This window comes from Molossus molossus, unplaced genomic scaffold, assembly GCF_014108415.1.
Source record: "Molossus molossus isolate mMolMol1 unplaced genomic scaffold, mMolMol1.p scaffold_m16_p_3, whole genome shotgun sequence".
Lineage (NCBI taxonomy): Eukaryota > Metazoa > Chordata > Mammalia > Chiroptera > Molossidae > Molossus > Molossus molossus.
Window position 1 is genome coordinate 96933430 of NW_023425366.1, and position 26805 is coordinate 96960234.

The 26805-nt window shown below is 50.9% G+C and overlaps 1 protein-coding gene across 1 annotated transcript; it reads right to left on the reverse strand.

Moving 5' to 3' along the window:
- Nucleotides 1-946: 946 nt before the first annotated feature.
- EPHB4 (EPH receptor B4) lies at nt 947-17908 on the reverse strand. The gene is made up of 17 exons (XM_036278974.1): nt 17857-17908; nt 15116-15186; nt 14591-14878; nt 13495-13891; nt 11876-12031; nt 11375-11707; nt 10932-11056; nt 10435-10600; nt 8752-8854; nt 8481-8545; nt 8256-8369; nt 7908-8155; nt 4468-4683; nt 4032-4181; nt 3484-3677; nt 3138-3293; nt 947-1958 (listed from the first exon to the last, which is right to left on the reverse strand). The coding sequence occupies exons 1-17, from the start codon at nt 17906-17908 to the stop codon at nt 1829-1831; spliced, it is 2964 nt and encodes a 987-aa protein (XP_036134867.1). The 3' UTR covers nt 947-1828.
- Nucleotides 17909-26805: the final 8897 nt, after the last annotated feature.

Genomic DNA, 26805 nt, shown 5'->3' on the forward strand with positions numbered 1-26805 from the left:
GCAGAAGCTAAGATTTAGGACCCTGAACAGACCCCAAAAGCACAACAGGGGGCAACTGAGATGGTGAATAACGGTTGCTCCACTTACACAAAGCTGCCCCAGTCCAGGCCTGGCGCTGCAGGTGTCCCTAAGGGCAGGCATACTGAGAGGAAAGAAACAGAAGATGGCAGAGAAAAACAATGGGGATTAACTCGTCTTCATCTTTCTGTTTGGGAAGAAGTGGGGGGGTGAAACATTCAAGTAATTTCCCCCTCCCCTTCTCAGGAAGCTGGGAGAACCTGCCTGGGCAGCATCTTGTAGGCGGGGAATTGTCCTCCTGACCCAGCCCAGCACCTCTGTGTGTGTGTGTACACCCGAGGGGCCTGCATCCTTCACCCTAGTGCTCTGCACCTCCCCCACAGCCAGTGCAGACACTTTCCCCCCATGCCTTTAAACCAACCCCAGCTGTCAACATCTGGTCCACATCTGTCTCCCTCTGACTGGACCCCCATCCCAGTGGATGACCCCCCCCCCCCCAACACACACACACACACACACACTTCAGGGGGCTAAGAGCAGGGATGTGAGCTCAAGGCTTCCTCTTTGCCTCAACCAAGCACCTTCCCAGGGCTAGGGAACCAGGGCAAGGGAGGAGGGGGCAGCCCCACCCCGGAGGTGCCCCAGGCTCTTGGCAGAGCCATCTGGAGCCGTTAGAAGCAGCTTCCAATGACTCATCTCCCACTGCCCCCACCCCACCACCTCAAACACACCCTGGGACTGGGAACTAAGCACCCAGCCCCCCACAGCCCAGTCTCCAGAACTCCAACCCTCCATATCCAGACTTCCTCGTAAGTCTAGTCCATCCCCCACTCCCAATCACCGCCAGAGCTGCGGCACTTCCCATTTTCTTTTATTTATACAAAAAATGGTTTTAAATATAATTTAAGAACCCCTCCAAGCACCGGTGTCTGTCTCTGGTTTCCACCACCACCTTGCCACCCCCACCTCCTCATGAACACAGCTTGGGGGTACTTGGCTGGGCAGGGAAATGTCTAAGGGTTGTGACATGACCAAGGCACTGTTCTGGAAATAGACACAATTATGGGTCCCTGTTTCAACTTGGGCAAAGGAGGTGACAATGAAACAGGTTCCCTCTAACACAAAGTTATGACAAGGACAGTAAAAAAACAAAACAGAAACAAAACGGGAAAAAAGAGAAGGAGAAATAAGACCAAAAACAAAAATTAAAACTCAAAAACCTTCAATATGAAGGCAGCAGATGGGGGAGGGGCATTTACAAGGAAAAACTGAGTTTGGTGGAGACAGCAGCAAGGTTGGGTATGCAAGTCCAATGATTTCGTCACTGGGCCATGACACCCCTTCCCGCCTCCCACCATGGTGCTCCACTCCAGAGCTTAAAGGCTTGTCACCCTCTTCTCTTTGGTCTGCGGCCCTTCAAGGTGAGGAGGGGCACCCAGGGCCCTAGTTAGGGATCAAAGAGAGGCTGTAGGGATGGCATCCAACCACCCCTGGGAGTTTGCAGATCATGGGCACTTCCTTTCCCTCTGGTCACACCCAATCCTGAAGGAAGGACTTCCACACCAAGGGTGTGGGATTCCTCATCTGGAGGACATGTTATTTCTACACTCCCATATGGCAGAATCCCCAAATCCTGTCTCTCCAAATAGCCAGCTCCCCACCCCCATAGGTTCAAAGTGCAATCCAAAGGGGCGTAGGGATGGGGGCCTCGTGGGTCCCCACCTGACTCTGCCCCCAAAAGGGGAGTGGTATCCCCAGCATAGGATTTCCTGCTGCTCCAGAACTGCAGGGCCACGTGAGGAGGTGCAGGTCAGTACTGAGGGGCTGGTGCTCCCGACCCGCCTGGAGCTCCAGGTTTGGCCTGGGACTTCATGTGCTGGACACTGGCCAGGATTTTCTTCTGGTGTCCCGCAAGAGTGACTCCTATTCGGAGCAGGTCCCTGAGGAAGAACAGAGCTAGGTGAGGCCATAGGGCCTCTGGGAGGTCTCTCCTAGCTTAGCTCCAGAAACCTGGTCACGGCCTCCGGATTGTCAGCCAATCAGGAAGACCAGCGGGGGAGGGGGCATACGTCAGTAGTTGCCAGGCAGTTTCGGGAGGATTGGCTGCAGTTCCTCTGTGCAGCACCAGCAGGGGATGGGGTTTAGGTATCCTTCTGGCTAGGCTTAGCCGTGTGGGTCCAAAGGTGCAGGCGCGGGGGGTGGGGGCGGCTGGGCCTGGATGGAAGATCCAGCAAGGATTAAGGCAAAATCAGAGAAGGAAGGAAACAAAAAACCCCCACAAAATGAGGTTGAGGGAAGTGTATGCACAGATTGCTTTAGAGGATTAAGAAGCTGTCAGAGGAAAAGGCCAAAGAGAGGAAGGGCTGGATGGAGGAGAAGGGGAGGGAAGTGGGGAAACCAAACTGCCTCCCCCTCCATCCTAAGGCCTGGAGAATAAGAAAAAAAAGAAGAGGTGGGAAACTGAGAGCAAGAACCTGTGTCAAGGAGAGGTTGGAACAAGTTTGTGAGGAGAGCACCCAGGCCCACTGGGGCAGACTGGCCTGTGACCTGCCCCGCCAGGGAGAGGGTCTCTAGGACCCTCTGGTTCCAGATTTCTATTCCTTCTATTTTTGTTATTCAAATCCGGGGCCAGAAGAGTCCTTGGGAGAGAAATGGGAAGGCAGACCGGTAAAGTATTACAGAAAAGCCAACTAAGAAAAAAAACCAGTATTTGGGAAGCCCTAGAATCATAAAACCATTTAACATTAAAGCTGGAAAGGTCCTCCAAAACCTAGTCCAATCTTCTCCTTTTATGGGTGGGAAAACATCCAAAGTTGACACGCTGTTAATGTGAGAGCAGGGTCTGGAATGTAGATAGATGCACAAAGATAGATACAGATTGCCAGGCAGGGAGCAAGATGAGCAAGGGCTGAAATGGTGCAAGAGGGTGAGCCGGGCATATTTGTTCCCTGGGCTTTCAGCCCCAGCAGCTGTTATTACTTTGGAGGAACTCTACAAAAGTTGGCACCAGGAATTGATCCCAAAGGCCCCTGCTGAACCAGTGGGCTGGATTCTGTTCCCTAGGTGCCCCTCTGACTACTTGGCTCTAACCCCCACCTCCAGCTCCTGCCATGACTTACTCAGCAGAAATCTGGCTGACCAGCTCAAAAGAGCCAAACCCAGCGGCTGCAAAACTTTCTTCGTATCTTCCCATTTTGATGGCTCGAAGCCACTCACCCACAGAGCCAAAAGCTGAGTAGTGAGGCTGCCGCTGATCCAGGAGTGGGTGTGAGGCCCTGGGAAGCAAGGATAGGGAGGATGCATTGAGTACCAGGGCTGTGTCAGGGTGGCGACATTGAGCCCAGCCTTGGAGAAGCAGACAAGGACAATCCCACATATCAACAAAGGGACAATACTTTTTTGGAGGTTTTAGTGGTAAGGGGTGGCAAAGTGCAGCAAGAAGGGCTCATTCTCAGGAGTCCTCACCCGCCGTTCTCCCTGGCCACGATTTTGAGGCTGGCAGGGTTCCGGATCATCTTGTCAAGGGCACTGACCACCTGGGGGAAGCGAGGCCGTGCATTCCGGTCTTTCTGCCAACAGTCCAGCATGAGCTGGTGCAGGGAGGTGGGGCAGTCTGGGGGAGGGGGTAGCCGGTAGTCCTGTTCAATGGCATTGATCACCTGGAATGACAGAAGCACTAGGTAAGAATGTCTGGGGAGAATGAGGATGCCAAAGGACCCCAAGGAAATAGCGACTTAGATGCTTGGATGGGTGCAACAGCCCTCCAGAAGGGCAAATCTAGGGGTCCTCCTGGCTGGGGTGGAGCTGCTTTGGGGCTATGATCCAGATGTGTAACCTCCTAACTGTGCTCTCCATCTTGTGTCCTTCTTTGAACAAAGATTATATCAAACTCCTGGGTACAAAGATCAACTCTTTGTGCTACCTTCATCATCTCAAGGACCCAGCAGTGATGAGCACCCATATCCCAGGTGAGAACATTCTAAGAAAACATGGTAGGATGATTGAACACTTACATCCTGATTGCTCATATCCCAGTATGGCCGTTCCCCAAAAGACATGACCTCCCACATCACAATCCCATAGCTCCAGGCATCACTGGCAGATGTGAACTTCCGGAAGGCAATGGCCTCAGGGGCTGTCCATCGGATGGGAATTTTTCCTCCCTAAAGATGAGGAAAGCAAAGATGAGCTGAGGGACCCAGGTACTCTGCTTCCAGCCTTTGCTTTCCTCCCTAGCTCAGACCACTTCTCCTTCTGGGACCCAAACCCCCAACTCCCCAACTCCATTCTCTTCCTAGACACCCAGAAGTTGGATTCTCTAAGCTGACCCCCTCCCCCCACCGTGGTCTGCTCCTACATCTTGTCCCTGGATCAGAGCTGTCAACTACCTACCTTCCCTGCCCACCTGGCCCTAAGAACCTAGTTCCTATGTCAGTCCCTCAGCCTCACCAGAGAGCTCGTGTAGGTAGGGTCAGAAGAGTTCTCCTCCAGGAATCGGGAAAGGCCAAAGTCAGAAACCTTGCAGACAAGGTTGCTGTTTACCAAGATGTTTCGGGCAGCCAGGTCACGGTGAACGTAGCTCATCTCAGCAAGGTACCGCATGCCCGAGGCAATGCCCCGTAACATGCCCACTAGCTGGATGACAGTGAATTGTCCATCATTCAGCTGGAGACCGGATAAGGGCATAGTTAGGACAGCTCACTCACCATTCTCCCTTCCTTCCATGTTCTAAACCATATTTGGCACTTCCAGACCCATCTCACATTCACCTGCAGAGCAGGCCCGCAGACTTCCCAGCCCTCCTCCTTTCCCTTGAGTTCTCTGAGGACTTACTACACTATCTTAACACAATGCTAATAATTGTCCCTGTTTCAAATACATGCATCCACTCTCTCTTCATTAGATTGTAAGGAGAGATTTTATTTATTGATTTTTAGAGAGAAAGGGAGGAGAGAGAGAGAAACATCTACGATGGACTGGCCGCCTCCTGCATACCCCCCAGTGGGTATTTGGCCCACAACCTGGGCATGTGCCCTGACCTGGAATCAAACTGGTGACCTCTTAGTGTATGGGTTGATGCTCAACAATTGAGCCACACTGGCCAGGCTGTAAGAAGAGATTTAAAATTTTCCTTCCTTTTAACCCAGTACAGTGCTTCACATCCAGGACATACTAAACAGTTGTTTTTGATCTAATTGGTTCTTGTTTTGTTTTTTTTAAATCCTCACCTGATTATATTTTTCCATCTATCTTCAGATAGAGTGGGAGGGAGGGAGAGAGAGAGAGAAAAACATCGATGTGAGAGAGACACATCAATTTGTTGCCTCCTGCACAACCCTGTCCAGGGCCGGGGACCAAACCATAACCAAGGTATGTGCCCTTGACCAAAATCAAACCCTTGACTCTTCGGTCCGCGGGCCAATGCTCTAACTACTGAGCCAAACTGGCCAAGGAAATAGCGACTTTTTATTTAACAGCAACAGAGTTCTGACAAGAGTGTGCTGTGAGCTACCTGTCTGCAAGTGGAGACACATTTGTGCTGATTCAGCCACAATTTAGCTCAGCGTTCTTGGACTGTGTGTAGTATTCGAGAATCAGGGTACCATCAGCAACCACAGTGCCAAAACCAAGATCTAAACCCTAACCTTGGCCTTTAGTTTGCTCTCACCAGGTAAACCAAGCAGTTAGGAATGGTTAACTAAGCCCATCTTCTGGGTCCAGCTAGCATGCAGGAGACACCTTGGCAGCCATGCAGGGCCAGGGACAGAGTCCAAATAGAATTCTGAGTCAATCCCCCAAGCCTGAACCCACCTCAGACCTTGAATCTGTTCGTGGAAAGACCACTTCCAGATGCTCAGAGTCTAGACCTCAGAGCTTCCATGATTCCTTCCTATCTCTCTCCTTACCCACCACTTATAATTCATCAGCAAGTTCTGCTGAGCCTGCTTCCAAAACACCCCAAATCCAATCTCTTCTCTGCACCGCACTGCAACCCTCACGGCCTGAATGACTACAACTCTCCTCACTGGTTCCTGGCTTCCCAGCACCCACCAAAGGGACCTCCTACTGAAACCCCTCCAAAGGCTCCCCCTTGAACTTCTAATCAAATCCAAATTCCTGATCAAGGCCACAAGGCCTATGTGGCAGGACCACCACCTACAACAAGATTCACCATGGTCCCTCTGCTCCCCAGGTTCAGCTTTTCTGCTTCTTGAGTTCCTGCCCACTCTGGTTTCTACTCTCTGACCCCCAACACGATTCTTCCCCCATCTTCTCAAGGCTGGCTCTTTCCCATCGACCCAAATGTCATCTCTTCAAAATAGACCCCCTTCCTCTTCCTGCAATGGATCTCTGCCAGGTACCAATAGACTCCTGTGTCCACAAAGGAGGGTCAGGCTATCATCACACTACTCCAGGTCAACCTCAGCATCACTCATGGTGGGAGCCAGGTGGCCTGTGTCTCCTGATGGGATGCCAAGTGAAGTTCACAACACCCCCAATGTAGGCTGGTCACCAACTTTTAATTTGAAGGTATCAAAATATTACACATAGCTTCTCTTACAGGAAATACAGAGCAACAAGCTAAATGATCCCATAGGAAAGAATCTGATAAATCCACAAGGTGAGATATTCAAGGGGACAAGTAGCCCAGCTCTTCAGCATGTCAGGGTCATGACAAGGGATTTGTTCTAGTTTTAGAAGAGGCTCAAAAATGATAACCACCAGATATATCGCTTGACCCTGAACTGGATGGCGGTTTGGATAAACCAGCAGTGAGAGACATTTTGGGAAATGAGGATATCGACTGGGTATTAGAAGATACCAAGGAATTATTTTATTAAATGCAATGTCATTGTTTTCTTTTTAATCCTTACTCGAGGATATTTTTATTGATTTTAAACAGAGGAAGGGAGAGAGAGAAACATCGATATGAAAGAAAAACATCAATAGGTTGCCTCCTTTATTCTCCCTGACCAGGACTGAACCTGAAACCTGGGCATGTGCCCTGACTGGGAATTGAACCCACCACCTTTTGATATACAGGACATTGCTTCAACCAACTGAGCCAAACCGGCCAGGTCTAAATATACTGTTATTTTGCTAGAAAAGAAAATGTTTTGATTTTAAAAAAACACAAAAAAAGCAATGTTAAATTAACAAAGTAATAAAATTCAGTAAAACCTGTTAAAGTGACAAAAATTATTCTTCCTCCTCATCTCCAGCCACTTTTCCATGATCTTGTTTAATTGTTTCCACATCTGAAACTACTTGTTTACTTTTATTAAAAGCTTATTTGTGCTTGGACAGTGTGGCTCAATGGACTGAGTGTCATCCCATGGACTGAGAGGTCCCAGGTTTGATTCCCGATTCCCGGTCAGGGCACATGCCTGGGTTGTGGGCTTGATCCCCAGTAGGGGGCGTGCAGGAGGAGGCTGATTGATGTTTCTCTCACATTAATGTTTCTATCTCTCTTTCCCTTCCTCTCTCTCTAAAAAATCAATTAAAAAACAAAACAAAAAAACCCTTGTTTCTTTACTTGTTAATTTTCAGTCTTCCCCATTACAGTCAGCTTCCCAAGAGCAGAGATATTCATAGCTTTATTCCCAAGGCCTAGGACAGTAGCTGGTACACAAGGAGGTGCTCAGGAAATATTTGTTGAAAGGACGAACGATGACCACTATAGCCTGGGGTCAGCCACCCCACAGAGAGGCCAGTTCCACCCATGACCTAAGGAAGGGCCAGTCCCAGGGACTCAATCTTTCCTGAAGGGAGAATAAAGGGCAAAGGGGGAGTGATGTGAAACCCACCATCTGTCCTGGATTCTGAGCTTCTTGGCTGCTTTGTGGGAGCATGGGTGGACTTGGGAGGTTGGGGGTAGGGGAGCTCACCCGCAGGAAGGAGTCCAGGGCACCGTTCTCCATGAATTCAGTGAGGATCATGACTGGTACGCTGTTGGTGACCACACCCTCCAGACGGATAATGTTGGGGTGCTCAAACTGGCCCATGATGGAGGCCTCGCTCAGGAACTCTCGCCGTTGCCGCTCTGTGTAACCACCCTTCAGGGTCTTGATAGCCACGCAGCTCTCCTTCTTCCCTGGGGCCTTGAGCCGCCCCCGGCACACCTCCCCAAACTCGCCTGTAGGAAGGATGCCAAGGTCAGCTCTCCTCCTAGTCTGGTCCTGCCTTCCCCACCCCATTCCTCTCCTGGGCATCCATCCAGGCATCTTTCCTCTCACCTGCACCAATCACCTCTTCAATCTTGACATAGGAGACATCAATCTCTTTTGCAAATTCCCTCACAGCTTCATTGGGGTCTTCATAAGTGAAGGGATCAATGTAGACCTTAGTACCTGAAGAATCATAGGAGGCCCATTAGCCAAGTAAATTCCTGCACTCAGATGCCCAAATCTTAGCTCACAGCCTTGCCCCAGCCCTGTTCCCTTCAGGATAGGCCTACCTACCATGCCCAATGAGATACTGTCCGTGTTTGTCTGAGTATTCAGCTTCTCTCCCATTGCTCTGCTTCCTATAGCCAATAGGAAAGAAAAGGTAAACTGAGTCACAAATCTATGTTCCCAGAGGAACAGGATGGGAAGACAGGAGCAGGGATCAAAAAAAATTCCCAGTGAAAATGGGCTCTTGGGGCATCAAAGGAGGCTTGTCCTGAAGCAAGAGGGAAGGTGGCCATCTACACAGGTTCCACAGGGAACTCTAGGTGCCCAGAGTTCTCACCTGAGGCAGAGAACTGCGATGACAATGACCACCAGGACCAGCACCACACCCACGACCGCTGTGCCTGCAATCAGTGCCAGCTGCTCCCGCCAGCTCTCATTTTCTGGGGGAGAAAAAACATGATCAGGCCCTGGCTGGTTTGGCTCAGTGGTTAGAGTGTCAGCCTGTGGACCAGAGAGTTCTGGGTTCAGTTCCCGCTAAGGTCACGTACCTCGATTGTGGTTTGTCCCCGCCCTGGTTGGAGCCGTGTGGGTGGCAGCCACTCGATGTGTCTCTCTCACATCAATGTCTCTCTCTCTCTCTTTCTCCCTCTCTCCCTCCTGCTCTCTATCTGAAGATAAATGCAAAAATGTCCTTGGGTGAGGATAAAAAAAAACAGAACATGACCAGGAGAACCTGATGGGCAACTGAAGGCCCTACACCAGCTGAATGAGCTGTGGTTCCCCTGAGAACAGTGAGGCAGGTGGGTGAAGCCCAGTGATTTTCAAACTGCTTTCCATGGGCAGTGGGCCCCTCCAGAGCCCCTCAGGGGAAGGGAATAAGTTTCCCAGCTTTATTTCTACCAGAGAGGGTTTCATCTTGTTCTGTTATAAATACTGATGACTACAAAAAGTCCCAACTGAACAAACGGTTCCAAAGGCTAAATAAACATGAAAGGATTTATAGCTCCAAAGTGGAAACAACCTAAATGTCCATCAGTGGACAAATGGATAAATAAAAAGTGCCACAGCCACACAGTGAAACACTTTTCAGTCACAGAGGAAGTGAAGCAATGATACATGCTAAAACATGGATACATCTTGAAAACATTATGCTAAGTGAAGGAAGCCAGTCACAGAAGACCACATATTATACGATTCCATTTGTATGAAATGTCCGGAACAGACAAATCCAGAGACAGAAAGTAGAGCATTTGCCAGGGGATGGAGGGATCTCTCTTTTCGGGTACTGAAATTTTCTAAAATTAATCGTGATGGTTGCACAACTCTGGATATACTAAAAGCCAATGAATTATATACTTTAAATGGGCAAAGCATATGGTATATGAATCATATCTCAATAAAATTGTTTAAAAAAATTAAAAGGGCCCTGGCCAGTTTGGCTCAGCGGTTAGAGCGTCGGCCTGCGGTCCGGAGAGACCCGGGTTCGGTTCCCGCTAAGGGCACGTACTTCGGTTGCAGTTTGTCCCCGGCCCTGGTTGGTCGTGTGGGTGGCAGCCACTCGATGTGTCCCTTCACGTCGATGTTTCTCTCTCTCTCCCTTTCTCTCTCTCCCTCCCACTCTATCTGTACAAAAAAATGGAAAAATATCCTCGGGTGAGGATAAAAAAAAAAAAAAAAAAAAAAAAAAAAATTAAAAGGTTTAGAAACCACTGGGCCAGCATATTATAATTAACAGGTGTCATCTTATTTATTCCCTGGCGCCCTGTGAGAGAGGCCTCATATTTCCACTTTTTTGGATGAGACAGCAGGGGCTCAGGGTCAAGTTTCTGCTAAAGGTCACACAGCCGAGGGAAGGTAGCTTAGCATGTCTTCACACCCAATTGTTGATTTGGGTTTCTGCATCCTATGCTCTCCTCACCAGGCCAAAATGCCTCTCAATTGAGAGACAGAGGAACAAGGAGTGTGACTTTGGGGGTCCTTCAGGAGGAGCACCCCTGCCCATGCCTAGTCCCAGGCTCACCATCCAGCTGGGTCTGGCTATGGTGCTCCTGGCCGAAGGGTCCATAGCCAGCCTCAGAACGCGCCCGCACCTGGACCAGATAACTGGCTCCCCGCTTCAGCCCCCGCAGCTCTGCCCGGTTTTCCGATGTCTTCAGGAACCGAACGCTGCTGGGGCCTTCTGCACCCTGTCCAGGAGGAGAAGGGATTGGCCATAAGTAGAGGCCCCCAGTTTCTGCTGCTCTTCCCACCTTCCCCTGCCCTGTGCCCCCATCATGAGCATCCCGGTCCAACTATGTAGCAGACAAGTTTGTGATTAAGTGCTGAGTGTTTTGCATTCATTGAATTGGTACTGTTATCACAACTAATTTTACAGATGGGGATATTGAGCTTAGAGAGGCCAAGGGGCTGGCCCAAGGTCTCACAGAGCTGGAATTCAAGTGTCTGCAATGCAGGTGTTCCACTCCAGAGTATGTCTCACTGCCCACCCTCAACTCTAGGGGTGGTGCCTGGTCTCACCTTCTCATGGTACTTGACCTCATAGTCTAGCACTGCTCCACTGGGTGCCCGGGGAACAGCCCATGCGAGGCTCAAGCTGCTAGGTGAGGACCGAGTCACCCGGATGTCAGATACTGGGGGTGGCACTGTGAAAGACAGGACATGTTGGGGCTCTTCCGTATGGCTGGTCTGTGCCTTACCTTTCCCAACTCTTCTGCTGCCTATACTTGTCTTGGTCCTCCAGATGTTTCAAGAATTCCTTCTGGCTTCCATCCTCAACTCTCCAGCCTGCCTTTGCATCTTTTTAACCCTCTTTCTGCCTCTTGCCCCCAAAGCCCTGACCCTCCATACATCCTGGGACCCCACTCAACAGCCTTTGCCTTTTTTCCCTTCAGACCTTGCTGGTCTCTCCCACTAACATCTTTCTCATCTGACCACAGACTGCCCTCAGCGCCCAGTCTCACCCTCACGGTCAGTGGTGACATTCACAGCCTCAAATGGGACGGGCCCGGTGGCTACGGAAGATACCCCATTCAAGGCAGTGACCTCGAAGGTATAGGTGAAGTCAGGACGCAGCCCGCGAATTGCAACCCAGGGCTCCACCAGGTCCCGAGGGCCAGGGTCGAAGGTCAGGTCTCCTCCGCAGGGTGTGCAGGACCCCCCAGGACGGCACTCCCGGCAGCGGAGTGCATAGGTGAGGTCCTCCCTACCACCTGACTCGAGGGGGGCACTCCACTCCAGGCGCAGGGAGGAACCATTTAGGCGGGAAACCACGCTTCTTGGAGCCGACGGAGGGGCTGCAGAAACCAGGGAATCAGACAGAGGCTGAGCCAATGTGAGGAGTTGGCCCTGGGACAGATAGGCAGCCACACTGACTTGGCTGGGCACCAACAAGCCAGGGTCAAGAAGAGGAAGGCCTGGGAAGGTGGGATGGGGGTCCACCCCAGGGGTCACTGGTCACTTACTGGTACAGGGTGCACCCGGGGGGTCTGTGTGGGCCCGAAAGTACCCTACGCGGCAAGGGCAAAATGGTGCGCCGATGGTGTTGGAGTGGCTGTTGGCTGGGCATGGCTGGCAGGACCCCTCTCCAGACAGAGACTTGAAGGTGCCCTGGGCACAGGCTGAGAGAGAAAGCATTCAACAAAACATGCATCAAAAACATGCCGCTGCTCTTAAGGCTGCATGAAGTACAAAGGGGGAAACAGGGCAGGATCCCAGAAACCTCACCTCTAAGAGAAGGAAACCCTCCAGATCAGGGATTAATCCTAATATCCACACCTCCTAACCCCATGCCAGTCTGGTTGAAACCCAAAGATGGCTGCTCAGAACAAGACTGCCCAGTTGGTGTGGCTCAGTGGTTGAGCGTCGACCCCTGCACCAAGAGGTTGCTGGTTCAATTTCCAGTCAGGGCACATGCCCAGGTTGTGGGCCAAATCCCTAGTTGGGGGCATGCAGGAGGCGGCCAATCGATGTTCTCTCTCATCAATGTTTCTATCTCTCTCTGTCTCCCTCTCCTTTCCTCTCTCTCTCTCTCTCTCAAATCAATAAAAAAAACACACAATGATTTTAAATGCGCATCTCAAAACTCACTAGATTATAAGGTAAACCAATTAAGTTGAAATACAATGATCAGCCCGGCTGGTATAACTCAGTGGTTGAGCGTCAACTCATGCACCAAGAGGCTGCCGGTTCAATTCCCAGTCAGGGCACATGCCCAGGTTGTGGGCCCAATCCCCAGTGGAGGCATGCAGGAGTAGGCTAAATCGATGTTTCTATCTCTCTCTCCCTCTCCTTTATCTCTAAAAATCAATAAAGAAAAAAAAATTTTTAAGAAAAGAAATACAATGAATCAAAATATGAAAAGTTGCCTGGCAGGTGTGGCTTATTTGATTTAGCATCAACCCATGGACTGAGAGGACCCGGTTCAATTCCTGGCTAGGGCACATGCCCCGGGTTCAATCCCCAGTGGGGGCGCATGCAGGAGGCAGCCGACTGAGGTTTCTCTCTCACGTTGATGTTTCTATCTCTCTCTCCCTTCCTCTCTCTCTAAAAAAAAAAAAAATCAATAAAACATATTTTAAAAATATATGAAAAGTTTGTGACATAGCAATCTGTGTTATTAGCAAGATATAGCAGCCGATCTAACAGCCACCATAATACTGAGGCGGGGAGGACCAAACACAGCATTTGACATTGTTGCATCATCTGCCATAACAGACTGTGAAAATAGCCAGGAACCATAACGAACAAAAATAGAGACCATGACATCTTTGTCCTCTGAGCCCAACAAGGTGCCCCAACATGAGGACAGTCCTGAATCCCTGGACAGCCTCCCATGTCCAGAAAGGAGTGAACTTAGGAGGAAGAGTATGGAAGTGAGGAACGGCTCAGAACTGTGTGGGGATGGGTGAGGGAGGGCACAGGGGGGGGGGGGGGCGGGGAGCAGAGGCCATTCAGGAACTGAGTACCCAGGAGGGCAAAGAATGTTCAACATGAAAATTTAAGAAGTGGGTCCCAGACCAGGGTAGCAGAACCTTCCCCACCTAGATTGGCAACACTGTTTGGGGGACAGGCTAGCCCTCACCTCGGCACCTGGTGTTCCCCTCGGCGGCTTCGAACCCTGCAGCACAGCTGCAGCCTGTGACTGGCTGCTCAGCCCACTGGCCATCCTCCCGGCAGTAGAGGCTGGGACTGGGGCCGGGGGCAGGGACAGCATCAGCCACACAATTCCCTGCCACTGGTACCACAAGCTCACGAGGCACTGTCTCCGGGAATCGGGTGAGGTTCACGGTCAACTGGGCACACTTCTTATAGAAGAGATGCAGGGACAGCAGGGCCATGCAGGCACCCTGGTCCTGGAAAGCCAGGTAGAAGCCAGCTTTGGTGAGTGGGCCCAGACGCAGCGTCTTGATGTTCACTTTACCAGTTGCCTCAGCCCCAGGGCGTTTCCGGGTCAGATGCTCAGCAGCCACTGTGTCTACCTGCCAGTTTCAAAAAACAAAAAACTGCGGCTGTGTTCCACTCCCCAATGACCTAGTGGACTGTCTTCTTCTTCCCAGCTCACTCTTTCCCCGATCTGCTTGGTTCCTATTCCAGAAACTTCTCCCCACCTTTCTCAACCAACACTTTCCTGCAGGTGCCAACATGGTCCACTAATACTTGCTGAGCTCCTACGATGTGTCCAGCCTCTATCCCGCACACCCCCTTTCCGTTCTTTCACTCATCCCACAAAAATGTATCAACTCCCACTCTGTGCCAGGTCTTGAACTCAGTGAGGAGGAAACAGAAATGAAGGAACACAGATACGTTATAAAGTATAAGTGCTGTGACAAGTGCGACCCCAGAGAGGGGCACCTCCGCAAAGGCATCCCAAGGAGCTGGAACTCAGAAGACACAGTAGGTGGGAAGAAGAGGCAGAGAAGGCATTCCAGGGTCAGGGGTAGGAAAATAAAGGGGGAATGTAGGGTGGCCTAAGTACAGTGGAGCAAAGTGGCTGAGAGGACTCCCCTGGGGGCAACTGCATGCTACTGCTCCACCAAGCAGACCATCTTCTGCCCTCCCCAGACCTAAGGCTCCTGCTTCCAGTACCCCAACCAAAGGCCTTGGAAGTTTACCTCCACTGTCCCCAGACTACAGGCCTACCCCAGCTCCGCCCTGGCCTGGGGCTGTGCCCTGGGTACCTTGATGTAAGGGTTCTCCATCCAGGCTGGTGTGAGGGCTGTGGCCGTGTCGGCGTCACTCTCGAAGTAGAAGACTGTAAAGGTCTCCTTGCAGGAGCGCCCAGCTCGGGGCAGGGACAGGCACTCGAGCATAGTGAAGCGCAGTGTGGCATACACATGGACAGCACCTCGCCTGGGGACCCAACCTGTTCGCAGCCAGTGGGCCAGGCCTGGGGCTCGCTGCACGTCACACACTTCATAGGTTCTAACGCTGTGTTGCTCCTCATCCAGGCCACTCAGCTCCTCCCACTGTGGGCAGAAGGGGGTCAGCCTGGCAGCTGCTGAATGGCTTAAAGGTCAGTAGGAGGGTGTCTGACATCAAGCAGGAGTGGCTAGGGAAGGGGACCTCTGAGAGCAAGAGGTCAGAGGACACTGGTTCCTGCTGCTGTGTGATCCGGGGGGCAGTGGCATGGGAAGCAGGTCAGCACTGGTGCTTACTCATCCCTGTTTCCCTTTGGAAACCCAGCTCCTGGGCCCAGCTCTTACCTGCCCCTCCACCTGAGGAAACGTCACCCACTTCAGATCGGCAGTTTCCAATTTTGTGTTCAGTAGAGTCTCTAAGGCAGACAGATAGAGTTAGTCAGCACCCAGAGGAGACACCTGGAAAACCAGATGCCTGGGAATGGAGATAGCGGGGTCCTCCTAGCGCCAAGCTGGAGGAATCAGTCAGACTAAGACAAGAGATGAGGAGGTGAGTGAGCCCTGCCCTCCCATTTCTCGCCTCTTTTTCTGAATGCCAACCCCATCCCTAACAGCTTGGTAGGCTTGCTCTCCCCTCAGGACTCTCAGATCCAGGCCCCCCAGAAAGGCTGTACCCTGAGGGATAGGGGAACGAGCAAATTCTGGAAGGAGAGGAGGGTAAATAGCTTATAAAAGATTGAACTAGAGCCCTGACCCTATGGTGGGCAAAGAGCTGCTGGCATGGGGACACCCCTCCTTACAGAGCCTGCCAGGGCCTCCACAGTCCCTTCCCCAATCCCTAAATTGACTCCTTTCTGCCCCCAACTTCACTCGTCTTCCAAGTCCCCACCACTTTTGGGACTCCAGTCCTTCAGATACATGACGGTGGTGCTCAGCTCCTAAAGCCCAGCTAGGACCCCAACTCCCTCCCCTCTCTCCTCCCAGCTCTTTGGTGTCAGAGGAGGAAGTGCTGGAGGCCGGGATGCTTGGGTTCCCGCCCTGGCCCCTGCTTGCAGAGGCCTCACATCTGGATTTGGTTATTGGGAGGAAAAGGGGAGGAGACTTTAGGGGTGTGTGTATGGGCGGGTGAACACACCTGGCTCAGCTCAGCCTGGGGGAGGGATATCAGGAGTGGGCGGGGTCCTGGGGAAGGGAGGAATTAGGGGAAACTGCACAGGCTCTGGCCTAGAGGGTGGAGGAAGGGTAGGGGAATCCCCTTGAAGGCCAGGGCAATGTGGGAGGATCCTAGGGGAGATAGCAGCACACCTGGAACCCCTCTTCCTAGCAGTGGGGCAGCCTCCTCCCAGGGATCAAGTAATATCTACCAAGGACAAGGGATCAGGTGGGACCCGCTAGCCCCAGGTAAGGCCCTGGCCCCCATGGGTGCCGGGAGACAGTCCAGCATGCTGGGGACAGGATGCCAGGATTCTGGGAAAGGGGTGGATAAAGGCTGCCGTCTCCACCCTCCATTGTTCCAGCCTGGATAGTGTTTTCCTGTCTCTAATTTACACACTGTCTCTGTTTCAGAGTTGTCCCCTGTGCTTTGAGTGGCTCACTTTCTCTTACTCTATCTTGGTCTTGCCTCTTCCTGGAGCTCTCTTTAATCTGTCAGTTCTCCTGCTTCTCACCTCTCTCCAGCTCTCTGTCCATCTCCATTTCTTTTGCTGTCTCTCTCCTCCGTTTTCTGTCTCCTACTTTTCACCTTCAATGGGGTACCCGGCCTTGGATAAATTAGTTAACTCTTCTAAGGCACAGGCTCTTCATCTGTAAAATGGGACAACAATCCCTCCCACCCCCAAGGTTGTGGGAACCATGAAAATATCAACTCCTGTGCATGGGCCTGGGGCTTAGAAAGCACTTCTAACAGCAATTAGAAGACATTCCCTTTTCCTCTCTGCATCTTTCTTTCCTTACACCTCATTCTATCCGGGTGGGTTTTCTCTCCACTCTGCTTTCTCTTCTCTCCCACAGTCTTTTCCCTTCTTTCTCTGAGCCAGGCCAGTCTTCCCTCTTCCCACACCCAGCCTTTGATTTCCAGCCCAGAGCAGCACTGCCCAGCCTGGGGGAGAGGGGTTTCTAACTGCCTTTGATTCCTCCTCCTCAGCAGCCCGGAGAGCCCCCTCCCCAGAGACCCCTTTGATTCCAGGCAGTGAAGAGGGTGGGGGAAGGCAGCTCATTGAAAGGAGATTAGGGCTATAGGAGGAGGGTTTATAGGACTCTTGGTTCCTCCTCTAGGAGGCGAAGGGAGGGGAGAGATTCATGGATGAGGAACATTTGGGGGGAATACAGAAAAATTAGAAATTCAGAGAGACGAGGAGGTAGATGGTTATTAGGCTAAATCAGGGCAACATAGGGCTGTACAGGTCAGTTATGCTGGCCTGTAGGATTGGAGGAAAACCAGCTTGTTTGGACTTGGGCAGGGGTCTAGAGAGCATTTAAAGGGCTGGGGTCTAGAGAGCATTTAAAGGGCTGGGGTGCAGCCTGGGGAAACCAGGAAGGGGGCCTGTCTGTGGCAAGGGCAGTGGCTTTGGGAGGTTTGTTTGGGGTGTGAGTGCAGAAGGTGGCCATCCTGACAGAGGCTCGTGGAATTATAGGATCAAGGTGTGAATGCTAAGGAATGAGGGGTGGGGGTACTTTATGGCCTAGCACAAAATTCTGCCTTGTCTGCAGTTTTTCCTCCAGAAACCTTTCCTTCTTTTTGGCCTAGGTGAGAAGAGGGTCAGAAACTTTGAAGAGAGTTTTGAAGATTGGAGTAGTTTAAAAAGGAAAGGCCGCCAAAGGCGTCTGAAGTCCGGAGTGAGAGTTTGGGGAGCCGGGGCAGAGGGACGTCCCGGGACAGAGCCCGACTCCATCGCTTTTCCAAACAAAAGAAAACTCCACTCCCCGCTGGGCCGCCTCTTCCCCGCCCCCCGCCCGGTCTAGCACTATTGGTCTGAAGTGTTCGGGATTGAGGTGCCGGGGTAAGGGTAGAGAGAGGTCGGCCCCTCCACTCCGAGGCCCAACACTGGGGACCCCAGGAGTGGCGGGATGCCCCTAAGGAAACTCACCTTCTAAAGCGGCTGCAAGAGAAGCCCAGCAGAGCAGAGCCCGGAGCTCCATGGCGCCGCCTCACTACGGTTGGATCTGACCTGAGTTTGGGGGGCGCTAGCCCCCCCAGTTCTGAACCCCTCCTGAGCGGGTAGACGCCGACTCCCCGCGCAGGACTCTCAGTCGGAGCCTCAGCTCAGGCCCATGCGGATGCGCGGGGCACCCGTCGGCGGGCGCCCAGGTGTGGCCCCGCGTCCCCGCCGCGCGGGCTGGCGGGGGACGTTCTTGCAGGGGACGCGCGGGGAGGGCGCAGAGAAAGACGTGGCTGGAGTCTGGATCCCTCCGGGGCCTCGGGGTCCTGCCACAGCTGGCTGGGGTTGGGCCTGTTTCGCGCTTTCTACCTCCTCCCTGGAGTGGTGCTGCTCGCGCCGCGGGGCCAAGTGCGCTCCTTGCTGGCGGGGAGGGTGGAAGTCGGAGCGGGGTCGGAGCGAGAGGGAGGGGGACTGCGGAACGGGTCCGGACGGCCGGGGCTGGGCCGGGCCGGGGGACTGAGCCGGGCGGCGCCTGGCGGAGGAGGGAGGGGCGCGCGGGAGTGCGGGAGCCGCCCCCAGCCCCGGCTCAGCCCTGGGGCCTGGGCGCGCTGATTGGATCGCGCGCTGCTGAATAATTCATGAGGGAAGCAGAGCCGTGTGCGGAGTGGAGCAGTTCGCAAAGTTGGGAGAAAGTTGGGAGAAGGGGGAGGGGCGGCGGGCGCGGAGCCCAGGGACCGCCCAGAAGTGCACAGGGACTGTGTGCTCTGGCCCCGAACACGCGTGTCTGGGCCGGCCAGAGCTCGGAGAACACCAGGGAGCAGAGAAGCACACCCAGCAGCGCGGAGGGCCCCCCAGAGGTGCGCATTATTTTCCTGCGGACTTCGGATTCCTCTGGATTAGACGGTTACCCCATAGTTGGTGTAAGGGATCGTGTTTGGAGGAAGCTTTTGAGGATGGAGGTTGGCCCTGAGGCCCCCAAGGCAGCGATCTCAGTTTAGATAACCCTGGAGTAAACGTTCACACAATCATTCAACAAACATTCAGTTTGGGGGATTTACTGTGCTTTCAATCTAGCGCTGAAAAATGCGGGGAGGAAGTTGAGATGAGGAGTATAGAAAAGTCTAGGAAACAAGGGTAGGTAAAAGGTCTGAGAGAGTGAGGGGTCTGGGTGGATTCCCAAATCACCGAATTCATTCTCACTGTGGCTATGGGAGGGCTCGGTGCCATCCGCAGCCCTGACTCTTGGGGCTGGGGCCCGGGCTGCTGCTGTCTTTCCTGAGGCTGTTTCCTGTCTGGCTCCTGGGGGCCCTCGGGATGGCTGGGAGGGCTCTTCCTCTCATTGCCACCACCCTCCCCCCATACTACCAGTTAGAGGGGAGGGTCTAGGAAAGCAGTTAACCTCCCACCAACCCCCTTCTACATCAGGGCACCTAGTGTGAGTCATGGGGTGGATGGAGGATGCTGTAGGAGTCCTCCAGTGGAAAAACTGGAAGGTAAGAGCTCAGACTCAGAAAGTATTTAAGGGAACAGAGTCTGGAGGAGCTGAGGAACCAAGAGAGAGGGAAGGAGGAGTCACCGGTGCCTGAGGGGCTGCCAAGCACCTCTAACTGACCCCCCCACCCCAGGACAGCCAGGCCTCTAGTGACCTCTTGTCCCAGCTCACTTATCTTCCTGCCACAAGTGGTGCTCCCCACACCCCTGCCCTTCCTCATTGCCCTGCCTGGGTCCTGCTCCGGGGTGGGGGGTCACAGAGGGCAGGAAACAGCCGGCTTGGTTGGAGCCAGGCTGACCAGGCGGGAGCTGGGAATACCACCCTCCTCTCTCCCTGATCTAAGTCCAGTCTCCCTTCTCATATTCAGCGTCTCCTCCAGGTTACACTCCCCACTGCTCCCACCTTTCCCTGCTTTTATTCTGCACTCAGATTCTCCCTTCTAAAAGTTATGTCTCCACCTGGGCTCTGCTTGAATTTTCTCATTTGGTGGTGGAGGGCGGGGGGGGGGGGGGTACATCATTACGGATGAATCATGATTCATCATGATGGGGTGGGGGTGTGCATGACCAAGATGCACAGAGAAATGAAGCAGGGTGGAGTGAGGGGCTGATGAGACAGAGGGGTGAATAGTATAATAGTTCACCACAGACTTGAACCCTGTATTTCTGACCTCTGAGGACCAGACCCCCCTCAGCTAGAGAGAAGGGAGCAGCTTAGGTAAGAAAATACCCAGTAGATATACCATATTATTGGGTCCTCAGCTCCCACCTCCCAGCATGTAATCCAGTTCTTAGTAGCTAGTGTATACCAATAAAACAGTGAATAAAATGAAACTTTTATTGAGCTTGTTATGGTGATCACTGCTAGTTTGCAAGATTTGTAAAACATGGCTCCTGCCTCAAAGATTTTACGATCTTGTGGAAATCCCATTACTTCCCCCTTTCCATGGAGATGGTTGAGATCTTCACTCCAATGTTCAGGGATCACCCTCAGTCTATCCTGTAGGTATAAGGTCATTTTCTTCACCCTATGACCACCCAAGACCACTTCCTAGGCAAGCTAATTCAGTATCTACTAAATTACATTACACAGGGGAGCATCCTGAATAAGTGCAAACAAATCTCAGGCCCTCCTTTCTTCATTATTAGAACAATTAGGGCATTTCACTGTACTTCCACCCCAAATATTAGGCTGTGACCCCATCCCCTGCCTGTGATCAATATGATGCTATCACTTATCACCATGGCAGTACGTGTGTGTGTGTGTGTGTGTGTGTGTGTGTAGCACACCCAGCCCCCACCCCACCCCCCAACACCTGGAAGGGCTTTCTTTTTGCTATCCTCATCATTACAGTTGTTTGGAACAGTCTTGGAGTTAGGACATTTCCTATACATACTAAACAAACAAAAGATCATCTCTTTTCACCATAAATTGTAGAAATTGTCACTCTTCCCAAATCTCAGCCCCCCCACCCCCTCAATTCTGTCAAGTCTGGAGTTAAATTTACCTGGAAGCTCATGAAGTTTACACTTCTATGCCTGTCACCTGCCTAGCTCCTCCCAAAACCCTGGTTAATGAGTGCCATCAATTTAAACAGTTTTCAAGGTGAGTCATAGCATGAGAATGGTAAAAATGGCCTGTAATCTTATAGCTCTTGTAAGAAAAGAATTTGATAAAGGTTTTGATCTCACCAATAATGAATATAAGAGACTTATAAACTCAAAAGCCTTCAAAGAGAAATTTCTAAATTCAATAATGAAAGGAAAAAAGTAAATTGTTCATACTAGAGGGAAGACTGAGTTATAGAAAATAATAACACAAAGTTATCATCATATGAAGAGATGGTCAAAGAGTGTACCTGTAAGAAAGGCAAGACATGAAAATATTATTTTGTTACTGTTTTTTTTTTTTTTAATAATATTTAAAAATAGATTTTTAGAGCCCTGGCTGGTTTGGCTCAGGGGTTTGAGCATTGGTCTGAGGACTGAAGGGTCACAGATTCGATTACTGGTCAAGAGCACATACCTGGGTTGCAGGTTTGTTCCCCTGCTCTGGTGGGTTTCCCAAATTGTATAAACTTCAGGACTGACAAAACCTGAATCCAGACCTCATCCAATTACCACAAATCTTTCTGATCATATACAAAGTTGTATTAGACATATACATAAAAGCCTTTATTAACTTATTAGTGATTGCATATTTACTTGTATGTGGCCCTAAATTTCATAAAGCAGGTACAACATATACTCAACATATATTGTCTGCTCCAAAGTAAATACTCAGTAAATATTTGTTAATTATTTATTTATTGACTAGTCATTCTTTAATTTATTCAGCAATTATTATTATTTTTTCTTTTTTGATTTTAGAGAGAGAGGAAGGGAGAGGGAGAGAAAGAGAGAAACATTGATGAGAGAGAACATCAATTGGCCCCCTCCTGCATGCCCACCACTGGGGATTTGGCCTACATACTGGGCATGTGCCCTGACTGGGAATCAAACTGGTGACCTCTTGGTGCATGGGTCGACGCTCAACCACTGAGCCACACCGGCCAGGCTATTACTATTATTTTTAATCCTCACTCGAGGATATGTTTTGTTTTTTTATTGATTTTAGAGAGAGAGGAAGGAGGAGAGAAAGAGAGAAAAAAACATCCATGTGAGAGAGAAACCTTGATGGGTTGTCTTGCGATATGTGCCCAATCGAGACTGAATTCAAAACTTGAGTATGTGCTCTGACCAGGAATTGAACCCGAAATCTTTTGGTATACAGGACAACAGTGTAATCAATGTAGCCACACCAGCCAGGGTTACTTAGAAATTATTTATTGAACATTTTACTATGGGCCAGGACTGGGGATACAAAGTTATCCTCTACCTTCCAGGACTTGACAGCTCAGGGATAGAAATAGCCATGAAACCTCTAACATAGAAAATGTGTTGAGCACAAATGGTGGCATCCAGAGGGTCCCATGGGATCAGGAAGGAAGTACACCTAATCCAGCCTGCAGGATCAAGGTGCGCTTTCTGGAGAAGATGATGCTGTCTAAATGAGTCCTAGAGGAGACTGGAAGGAAAAGGTGCTTAAAAGGCAGCAAGAAGAGCAGATACAAAAGCACAAACATGGTGAGATTGTCCTCAAACTGCCAAGGGTTCACAATGCCAGGGTGAAGAGTGCAAAGACAGTGACGGTAAATGAGCTGGAAAGGTGAGCAAGGGCCAGCCTTGGTCATTACAGGATCTTCCAGGAACACATACTTGTTTTGAATACCTTGGGAGCCACTGATGTGTTTTAGGCAAACATCAATGGATTTGTCTAGAAAAATCTCACTAAACAACTTTGGAGAATATATCGAAAGGGATCAAGATTGAAGGCAGAGCCCTGGCCAGTTTGGCTCAGCGGTTAGAGCGTCGGCCTGCGGTCCGGAGAGACCCGGGTTCGGTTCCCGCTAAGGGCACGTACTTCAGTTGCAGTTTGTCCCCGGCCCTGGTTGGTCGTGCAGATGGCAGCCTCTCAATGTGTCCCTTCACGTTGATGTTTCTATCTCTCTCTCCCTTCCTCTCTCTCCCTCCCACTCTATCTGTACAAAAAATGGAAAAATATCCTCGGGTGAGGATAAAAAAATAAATAAATAAATAAATAAAAGGTCTTGATTTAAAAAAAAAAAAAAAAAAAAAAAAAAAAAAAAAGATTGAAGGCAGAGAAACCAAATGAAGTTCTCCAAATGACAATGAGGGCTGGAACCAACATAGGGGTGTGTGTGTGTGTGTGTGTGTGTGTGTGTGTGTGTGTGTCTTAGGGGAGGATTTAAGAGATGTTAAAAAACTAGGACTTACAACCTGGCTATGGGGATGAGGGAGGCTGAAATCAAGAATGATTCATTTCAGACTTGGGCAGCTTGGTAGGAGCTAGTGAACCAGACCATGGGGGAGGAAGAGGATGGGCATGTTGAGTTTGAGATCACTGTGTAGCATTTAGGAGTTCAGAGACAACTTTTTGGCTGTAGATGTAGGTTTGGGAGATTTGGGCATACGTGGTGATGTAAGTAAGCTGCAGGAAGTGGGGATGGGGGTGTGGAGGAGAATACTGATTGGGAAGACTGAGGTAAACCTTACTACTTCACCTTTTTAAAAAAGCAAACATTATCATATTTAAATCACCATAAGAACCTTGTTAGACAGGAAAGATGTGTTATTATGACATCTGCTTTAAAGATGGGACAAGCACCCTGGCCAGGTGGCACAGTTGGTTGGAGCATCGGTCCAAAAAGATTGTGGGTTTGATCCCCGATAGGGGCATGTGTTGGACGAAATAGATTGATGTTTCCCCCTCTCCCCTTCTCTCTCTCTCTCTAAAGAATCAATAAAAACATATCCTCATGTGAGGATTAAAAAAGAAATTTAAAGATGAGACAGGCTCAAAAGGTTAAGTGACTTGTCTAGTGCACTCACGAGTAGTCAGCAGGTTGGCCTGACTCCACTGGGTGCTCTCTCACTGCACCCAGGACAGCATTCTAGCCCCACTTCCAAGGCTCTTTCCTTCTTCCTCTCTCTCCCAGGCCAGGAAAAGGGCATTTCCCTCCCTGACTTGAAGCCTTTCTCTTGCAGAGCTTTTACTTTCCACTAGTCATTAAAGGGGTGTGATTTCCGCCCCCTAACATTCACCAGAGCCTTGCCCATCCAGCCTCTAATCTTGGCACTAGGGATAGAAGGGACCCTGAGCATTGATGGGATAGCAGGGACTGAACAACAGCTAGAACTGGGAGTATCAGAGAGGCCTGAGAGAAAAGAGGGAAGGGGAAGGGCAGAGCTCAAGGCAGAGGCCAAGGCTACCAGAAGGCAAGGAGGCGGTAAGGAAGGCAAAGAGCCTGGAGGCCAGAGCTAAAAGGGAGAGGTGGGGGGGGCCCAGGGGTGTAGAAAGGGGGAGAGGTAGTAGGAGGCTCATTGTCCCAGCAGGGGGAAGTCTTTTGTTTCCTCTCTTCCCTTGGCAGCCTGACAGGATATGAGGCCAAGCCCCCCCTCCATGCCAACATCCCCCCACCCACTGGATGTGGCCCTTCCCTTACCATTGTGTCTTTGACAGGAATGGGGCAGGGGCACTGGTTCTAGGAGGGATTTTAAGAAGGACTATTTGTGGCTGGGGGATAAACTACCAGGGTGCTGAAGGGCCAAGAAGCTCCTGGGCTGGTTTATGCAGCTTGGCAAGGGAAAGCTCTGTGCCTGGGGAGGAGCAGGAAATCAGGCTTGGGTGGGGCCAGCACAGAGGGTAGCAAGTCAGGCCAGGGGGCTGTAGGCTGGGCCCCAGAGGAGATGACGTAGAGCCTCGGGCTTCTCCCAGCCCCCACCATTCCAGCCTTGGCGGGGCCTGAGAGCTCACCTGAACCCGTGTTCCCCCACCCCCTCCATTCCCTAAGGTTGACATCACTCCCACCAAGGTAGTAGGCATCTCGTAGAGCCCATCAAATTCAGCTAACACTTCCCTGGTCTCCCTACTTGCCCGATATCTAGGGTTTGGCCTCCCACTGCGGTCCTCCAGGAACCCTAGAATTCCATCCCTCCCCTCCGGTCCCTCCAGGACCAGTTTGCTCCATCAGCTGTTCCTGCAGGAAGGGCGCCCTGCTCGGCCTCGCCTCTCTTCCCGAGTCTTTTGTTTGCTGGGTCTGCAGGAAATTGTAGGGGCGGTGGCCAAAGGCTCATCTGCCCCTAGGGCCTGAGGGAGGTGGGTCCGGACTCACTGGACTTAATCCTGGGGAGCTCACGGCTGAAGTAGGGAGGGTCGATCGTCAGGAATGAGCATTTAGGGCCTGAACTCAGAGTGGAGCACTCCGGGGGTGGGCGTATTGGATGTCCTTGTCCCAGACGGGCGACTGGGTGACTTAGGGGATCTTTTGGAACTGGAGACTGGCAGAAACCCCAAAGTCACCTAATATGAGCCAGGGGGGGAAACCCCAGATATACTGAATCCCACAACCTTGTCCTACATGCCTCGGATCCCGGGGATCCCAATCAGTGGAAAGACGCCAGGCAGGTCTGACCAAGCAACCTCTGAGAAATAACTTAGCTTTTTTTTTTTTTCCCCCCCTTAAAAAAAAAATGGTGAGGAGGAGGACCAGCACGTAGCCCCAGAATTCGCGCCTTCCCAGCCGCTACCGCAGAGTTGGCAGAGGCGTGGACGCTCTAGCGGGCCAGCGCCCTCTCGTTGGTTGCTCCCGTGTCTGAGGCCAACCTGGGAGCCGCCATCTTCCCTTCCCAGAGAATGGGGCGGGGCCGCTGCACTCACGTGAGGAACAAGTCCCAGGTCCTCGTGGGTTCCTACAGTCTGTCAAAGGATGGATAGTAAGGGCCACCTGAGTGCCAGGGACTGTTAAAAGTATCGGATCTATAGCAGCGAAGAAAACGAAAGTTCCTATTTGGTGGAGCTTAACTTTATATTGGAAGGAGGCAATCAATGAACAAGATAAATAAGTAAACGATGTATATTAGATGGTGTTAATGGGCTATAAGGGGGGAAAAGTAGGAAAGCAAATGGGATGGAAAATGTGGCTCAATTTTAAATGTGGTTGGCAGATAAGATTTCACTAAAGATAATATTTGAGTCCAAAAGACAAAGAAAGCCCATGCTCTGTGAACCACAGCCCTTTCTAGGTAACAGTCCAGAGGCCATTGTGGAGCAGGAGCAGGAGATGAGCAGAGTTGGGGAAAGGATGTAGATCCAATAAAACTTCATAGGTAGGTTGGCCATATAATAGATAGACCACTCTAGGTCATATTTGAGCAAAGGAAACTGTTGATACATATGACAAGGCAACAGACATAAACTTGTAGTGGGACTATAGGCAGTGAACCAGGAGATGAGTATGGCTATCCTATGTATAGGGCCTTTGGCTATTACTTTGAGGGAAACGGAAAACCATTGGAGAGTTTTTATTATTAATTAATTTATTTTTGTTACAGCTGTTTCTCCTTTTCCCCCCATTGACATCCTCTTCCCCATCTCAGCCTCCTCCCACAGCATTATCGTCTATGTCCATTGGTTATGCATATATGCATATAAGTTCTTTGCCCCCCCCACCTCCTCTGAGGTTTGTCAGTCTGAACCCTACTTCTATGTCTCTGAGTCTTTTGTTCATCTGCTTATTTTGTTCATTATATTTCACAAATAAGTGAGATCATGTGATATTTGTCTTTCTCTGATTGGCTTATTTTGCTTAGCATACTACTCTCCAGGTCCTCCATGTCCTCTCAAAGGATAAGAGATTTTTTTCCTTTTTACAGCTGCATAGTATTCCATTGTATATATGTAACACAGCTTTTTTATCCACTCATCTGTTGATGGACACTTGGGCTGTTTCCAAATCTTAGCTATTGTAAATAGTGCTGCTGTGGACATAGGGGTACATATATTCTTTCTTATTGGTGTTTCAGGCTTCTTAGGATATATTTCTA

Coding starts and splice junctions, on each gene's coding strand:
- EPHB4 (XM_036278974.1), bottom strand. CDS start 17,908: ATGGAGCTCCGGGCTCTGCTCTGCTGGGCTTCTCTTGCAGCCGCTTTA. Junction 4,684..7,907: donor CCCTGGACTCCTTCCTGCGG/GTGAGCTCCCCT, acceptor TCCGGTCTCCAG/CTGAATGATGGACAATTCAC. Junction 3,294..3,483: donor GTGGCCAGGGAGAACGGCGG/GTGAGGACTCCT, acceptor CTTGCTTCCCAG/GGCCTCACACCCACTCCTGG.